The 7,549-nt window shown below is 35.6% G+C and overlaps 1 protein-coding gene across 2 annotated transcripts in view; it reads right to left on the bottom strand.

The window, feature by feature from the left end:
- The window catches only part of LOC140439824 (uncharacterized), a 256,661-nt gene that overhangs the window by 16,243 nt on the left and 232,869 nt on the right, over positions 1-7,549 (bottom strand). For both annotated transcript variants that reach the window (XM_072529976.1, XM_072529977.1), the window contains exon 7: positions 3,656-3,886. In XM_072529976.1, the coding sequence (XP_072386077.1) occupies positions 3,656-3,886 (231 nt within the window). The remainder of the gene's footprint in view (positions 1-3,655; positions 3,887-7,549) is intronic.

Below are 7,549 nucleotides of genomic sequence, written 5' to 3'. Positions count from 1 at the left end.
AAACAATACCAATTGAATGAGCAGAATTCAGGCCACAAAAAAGCATCACTGACTAAGTGATTTCTATAACTGCTTACATAGAGGCAGTTTACCAAAGAAAGCTAAATATCTCTGTGGCATTAATTGACTTACCCGCTTTCGGCATTTATAAATTACGGCATTTATTATATAATAAAAATATTCCTCATAAGCCCTCTTGTTCTGCAGACTTATATGTGGGGCTCTGCCCTAAATATTATTTTTTCTGTGAGGACATATAGACAAAAAAAATATGGTCACCTTCATGAAGGAGCTCGACATTTTGAGAAGTCTGACTAAAATATTTTTACCGACTGAGATTGATAACTGTGATTACTCTGTGATTACCACAGCCGCCGGTCCTAAGCCCGGATACAATGTGGAGGGTGATCGGCAAGGTTAGCAACCTACCAATCGTAAAAACGAATACTGCTCAAAGATACAATGTACAGCCCCGGAACCGGATTAATACTATGAAGATGACTACGGCAAGATATAAAGACAGGCGAAAAACATAACCCAAAGTGCTAAAAGAGAAACCTCAGTGAGTGAGTGCTCCACAGGAAACAAAAAAGAAAGGAAAAGGATAATCAAAATTAGGTAAATACATACTAATCTACAGTGGCGTAGCAAAAGACAAAGGGACAAAGAAGGTGTAGCCTTACTAATAAACCAAAGGCATGAAACTCCCATCAGAGAGTGTCAATACATATCAGAAAGGATTGTAACAGAAAAGATAAGAATGGTGAAGGAAGACCTGAACATCATCGGTGTATACGGCTCAGAAAATAACAAGCCTCAAACAAGGGAAACGTTTTATGACCAATTACAACAAGTAGTAGATCAGGTTAGAGGGAAGATGATAATATTGGGGGATTTTAACGCTCAAATGGGAAATTAAGTAATACCCGGAATTAAGCAAAACCATGACGAGGATGATAAAAACGAACATGGAGCACTGATGAAAAACTTCTGCACGAATAACTAACTTGGAATAAACAACACATTTTTTGGCCACAAAGACCAACACATTTAATAACACCTCTGGACAAATATCTATGATAGATTATGTTATAACCAACAGAGATATACATCCATCGAAAATAATCGACGTAAGATGCCTCAATTCAGCAGATGTAGGTAGCGACTATATCGTAGTATTATGTAAAATAAGAATCGTCCTACCGAATATTTCACACCAAAGAGAGACGCGCCAACGCAAACAAAAATCAAAGTCAAAGGACAAAATACGGAACACACTGAATACTTATACAGAAAACAAATATCAGACAAGATAGCTGGGAATGAAATATTAGAGAACGATTACATCAAGGAAAGCTAGGAAAAACTTAAAAATAACATAATTAATGCAGCAACAGAATCAATTGAAGAGAGGAAAGTAACGAACACTAACATATCAAAAAAATCACCATGGTTTAGAGAGGAAGTGAATGAAAAAAGAAAGACTTTTTACAATACAGAACACAACAAATACAACAGGCATATAACCACTATAAACAAATCAGAAATGAAACGAATACTTTAGTTCGACAAATAAAAAGGGAACACTGGCAAAGCTTCTCAAAACAGATGGAACACGACTTCTACGGAACACAAAAAGAAATATGGAGAATGATCAGAGGACAAAGAAAAGAAATAAAGGAACGAATAAAAAGCAAACAAGGGTAGACTACCTTCGATCAGATTCGATTCAGAAGAAAACATGGGTAGACTACTTTTGGTCCCTATTTGCTAAAGGTGATGATAATGAACCACCAATACTAGAGGTGACGACAAATGAAGAAATAAATATTGAGGAGAAAAAGGTTAAGTAAGCATTAAAAAAAAATTAAGAAATAGAAAATCACCAGGAGAGGACAGAATATCGAATAAACTCCTAAAGTACGGAGGACCAGATCTTACCAAACAATTATTAAAACTAATACAAAAAATAATAGAACAAACATCCTAATACCTACCTCTCTTCAAAAAGGTAGACAAATCAGACCCAAAAAATTACAGAGGAATTAATTTATTATAGAGAAATTATAACACTAGCAGAAGAACAACAAGGTTTTAGGTCGGAAAGATCATGCACCAACGCTATATTTATAATGAGGTAAGTGCAAGAAAAATCATTAGAACACAACAAGCCAGCATATCTATGTTTCGTGGACCTTAAGAACGTATTTGACCAGGACAAATTAAAGGACGTTATCCACTTATTGTAGGCAAGAGAGATACCTCTAGGAATAATCAAAACGATCGAAAATATCTACCAAAATAACACAATAAAAGTAAAAGTAGAAGCAGAACGAACCGACCCTATTGACGCAATTCTACTCTCTTAAAGTAAAAAGGATTTACAACATATTCTGCACCAATTTAATATAACCGCCAGAAAATTTAACGTGTTAATTTCCTCAAAAAAGACAAAATGCATGGTTACAACAATAAATTTACTAAGATATAAATTAAAGCTGAAAGGTCCGATAATAGAACAAGTGATGGAGTTTAAATATCTGGGCATCACATTATCTAGCTACGGAAAGCTCGAAACTGAAGTGAAAGATCAAGTGAATAGAGCAAAAAGAGCCGCAGGCTGCCTGAATAAAACAATATAGAGAAATAAAAATATCGGGAAAGAAATGAAAGGCAGAATTTACAAACCAGTCATCAGACCAATAATGACATACGCGACAGAAACACGATCTGACACAGAGAGGACAAAAAGGATGTTAGAAACAGCAGAGATGAAAACATTTAGAAACATTGATGGTAAGACACTATGGGACAGAGCTAGAAGTACATATATACGACGTAGATGCAAGATGAAGGACGTCAAGAACTGGGTAAGAAATAAAAGAGTAGAATGGAACGATTATATAAGACGAATGACAACAAATAGAGTAGTAAAAACTGCAAAAGACGGTTCATCAATAGGTTAATCAAGATCAGTAGGAAGACCAATGATGGAACAACAACTTACTGGAGGCACATTGAAAAACAGACAGAGTTGTATCTACATAAAAAGAAAAACAAGAAGAAGAAATTGATAACGTTAGTCAGGATCAAAACCTTGACCTCATTTCATGTTAGTTTAGGAATTTGATGCTGAAAGATTTTAAAACCCTTCTTAAGTTATAAAGTTGAAAGAATTATCTAGTAAAAAGTTTTTGAATAAATAATAATTTTTAATAGAAGGTCAAAAATTTTCTTTATTTCTGATTAGGTTAATTTTTTTAAATTTTCTAAAGACCTTTTGTTTTGGCCAGTACGATTTGGCAATTAAAAGTTAATATTTGAAAGAAATATTTCGCATATTAAACTGATGTAATATTTTATGTAACATTTTTAACTTCTCATATGAAAATACTCTTACTAAAATAGCTCAATTATCACTACACACTAAATAGAGTAGAGTAGTGACAAGAAGAATAAGTGGGAGTGGATTAGAGAACGCTAAAATGTAAGATGCATCTGTTGTAAGTTTATTTTTTGGAGTTCTAATTCTGCATAGCCATAATTGTGCATCACTGCTTAATATTTTAAAAAGTAAAATGAATAAGGACAGTAAAAAAAGGGAAAATTAAAATTAGTTAACTTTTTTGAGACCATTCTCTTGTAGGAAACTTACCAAGTATATAATAAACTACGATAGAGAGAAAAGGGAAGTATTGTAACCATTTAGGTTTAGGAGTTGGAGGTATTTCTGTAAGGCAGTTCCGATACGCCAGCTGTTGAAGTCTGATGGCACCTAAATTACCCATGTTTAGGATTAACAGGAAATGAAGAGGAATTCCTATTGCTGCAAATATTACAGCTGTTCCTCGTCCTAGAGGTGTTCTCGGTACTGGAGCGCCGAAACCTATAAAAAATTGAATATTTTAAAATACGCATTTCCATTTTCAGTTTCAATATTTTAAAGCTGACTTTTGTTTTAAAATTTGGATTGGATTATTTATGTGTATAAGTTTCATGTGATGAATTAAATGTTGTATTGTGTAGTAAGGACTTATTTTGTAAGAAACTACTGAAGATAAATGGATTTTTGAGGATATTCATAGTAAGTTGGCCTTTGTATTACCAAAAATTCGTCATCACTATTAGACTAGGACGGATCTGTTTTGAGGTGGACGTGATTCTGACTTTTGCAGAAATAGTTAAGTGATAAGTTCGGTAATACCAATTGACTTCTCCTTCCTCTCAAATAGGTCGGGAACAATAATAGAAAAATTAAAATATTTAAAAACTACTAAAAACATCGATTTTTTCTAATTTCCTTGCTTATAACTTTGAGACAGTTTATTTTAAAGCAAAGTCGTAATGAAATAAACTAGCGACAATAAAATTTTCTATAACATACGTCTCGGTAATATTGTTTTAATTTATTATCCTTGCTGTAAAATAGCAATAAATACGAACAAGAAAAGGGAAACGGCTACCACAAACCCCAAATCAATAGGAGCATTCAAAAACATCTAAACCCCATTCCATTCAAAAAAGAAACTTTGCCGCCTGATCAAACGAAAATCTTTCTACCTTTTATTAAATGTGTCACTTATAAGATTAGTATAACTCTTATCCCTCTAAACATCAAAACCATCTTCACTAGTTACTCCAAGTTATCCAATCTCGTCAGATCCGTTAAAGACCAAATCCCCAATGAAGACCATGATGTCTATGAAATACCTTGTTCCAGTTGCCCACGAACATACATAGGACAGACAAACCGAATCCATAACCGTATTTACGAACATTCTCTATCAGTCAAGCATTCCGATACTACGTCAGCCCTAGCACAACATCATATTCAGACAGGTCACAAAATAGATTTCGAAAAAGCAAAAACCATCGCTCCCATCCGCTCCTTAATATCGAGAATCATTCGTGAAGCCATCGAAATGTGATTTTCACGGTAACCGTTTTGGATAAGGGCTTGTTTTAAACTAGAGAGCTCATCGGGTCTACTTGCATCATCACAAAGGCGTATTGATCTGGAGACAAGCGTATTACTGACTGAATTAATTTGTGAAGGGGGATGATGAGAGTCGGCATGCAAGTAACGGTTGATGTGGGTGAGTTTCCGATAAACAGTGTGATGAAAACCTTGGGATTGGTTTTTCTTTATGATAACGTCGAGAAACAATAGGGATGAATTAGTTTCCACCTCCATCATAAACTAGATACTAGGATGTATACCATTCAGATGGATTTGAAAAAACACCAAAGCATATGCCATGGGGCCAAATGACGAATGTATCGTCAACATATCGTAAATACAACCCCCCGCCGAAGGTGCTTCATCCTTCGTCAAAAATTTTTCCATTTCATCGAACTTCTTAAATGTGTAAACAATATCCTATCTCACCGTCAGACAATCTAGTAAGTTTCGACATCCTTTCGTTCTTTACAAACATTCTTACAAACGAAACTCTAAACATTCCGAAAACTAAATACAGTATTCAGCAAGATCACAATATTCACAAAAAAATAAAATCAATGACAAACAAGAGGAAATTCAATAAGTCACCCAACAGCATAAAAGATAGCGATGGTAATCTTATCTCTGAGCCATCAACGATCTTAGAAACATGGAAATCATACATAGAAAAATTATTTGCATCTGACAGGACTGATGATCACCTATATGGAGAAGGAGAAACAGGTCATTCAATCCTTAAATCGGAGATAGAAGATGCCATTGCAGCACTAAAAAACAATAAGTCAATAGGTCCGGACAATGTACCCTGCGAAATATTGAAGATCCTATGTAAATCAGACAAACAGTTCCTGTGATGACTACCGGCTTATAAGCTCGATCAATCGTGTCACTAAAGCGTTCACTAAGATCATTCATAGAAGAATATATGATAAAAGTGAGTCAAATATCGATAGATTGCAGTTTGGTTTTCGGAAAGCACTTGGAACTAGAGAAGCAGTTTTCGCTCTCCAGGTGCTTATACAGCATTGTAGAGACATTGATAAGGACGTGTATTTATGCTTTGTGGATTTTATAAAAGCATTTGACAATGTAAATCATGAACAATTGATGGATATTCTGCGAAAGACAGGTATTGACGACAAGGACATTTGAATTGTGGCAAACCTATACTGGGGTCAAACAGCAAGAGCAAAAAGTGGCAACGAATTCACTGGAAGGGTAAAGATCAAAAGAGGTGTCCGTCAGGGGTGTATCTTATTCCCACTCCTATTCAATATTTATTCCGAGGAAATATTTAACAAATGTATGTAAAATGCAAATGGCGGCATAAAATTAAACGGGGAGTTAACGAACAATATAAGATATGCTGAGGACACGGTGATCGTTGCCAGAACCATAGACGAATTACAACAGGTAATGGAAAGAGTTTATTCAGTTAGTGAGGAATATGGCCTGAGCCTTAACTTCAAGAAGATAAAGTGGATGCTGATAAGCAAAAAGCAACAACCTGCTCGACAATTACGGATAAGTAACATACTAATTGACCATGTAGAATCTTATGTGTACCTTGACACCAACGTAAATGCAAAATGAGAACAGGCCACAGAAATTAAGGCGAGAATAGAACGAGCTAGAGCAGCATTTAACAATATGAAAAAGCTCCTCATAAGCAAGGATTTGTCTCTTCCCCTAAAACTACGTCTAGTTAAATGCTACATATTTCCGATCTTACTATATGGTATGGAGGCCTGGACGCTGACAGAAACGCTCACGAGAAAACTAGAAGCATTCGAAATGTGGGTGTACCGACGCATTCTTCGTATATCCTGGACCGAACATGTCACCAACATAGAGGTACTCCAAAGAATCGGAAAGGAGAAAGAAATCGTGAGCACAATCAAACAAAGAAAACTTGAATATCTAGGCCACATATTGAGACAAGATAAGTACCGTCTACTGCAATTGATTGTCCAGGGGAAAATAGACAGTAAGCGAGGACCAGGCAGGAGAAGATACTCGTGGCTCCAAAATCTGCAGAAGTGGTTCGAGCTCACAATTGCCATGTTGATAGCCAACGTTCGCAACGGACAGGGCACTCGAAGAAGAAGGAGAAGCAAGATCACTGATCTCTCATTAAACATTGTATGTCCAACACTTATTTTATATTCCAAAATCAATACTATAAACAAATAAATGGTGCCCCAATGGGCTCTGCACTATCTCCAATAATTGCCAAATGTTTATGAAAGACTTCGAGACCCAAGCACTATTCAATCAAAGCTCAAATCCACATGTTGGCTGCGGTGTGTTGACGATACATTCGTCATTTGGCTCCATGGCAGGAATGCTTTAGTGTCTTTTCAAACCCATCTGAATGGTATACATCCTAGTATCCAGATCACGATGGAGCCCTCTTTTTAGATAGATCATCCCTACTTTTTCTCGACGTTATTATAAAGAAAAATCAATCCCAAGGTTTTCATTACTCTGTTTATTGACATACCTATAACAATTGTTACTTGCATGCAGCCCTCATCATCCTACTTCACAAATTAATTCAGTCATTAATACGCTTGTGTCCAGATC

The sequence above is a fragment of the Diabrotica undecimpunctata genome, chromosome 4, assembly GCF_040954645.1.
Source record: "Diabrotica undecimpunctata isolate CICGRU chromosome 4, icDiaUnde3, whole genome shotgun sequence".
NCBI classification, from domain to species: Eukaryota; Metazoa; Arthropoda; class Insecta; order Coleoptera; family Chrysomelidae; genus Diabrotica; species Diabrotica undecimpunctata.
The sequence above is the reverse complement of the archived record's forward strand: the minus strand, read 5'-3'. Positions and strand labels throughout refer to the sequence as shown.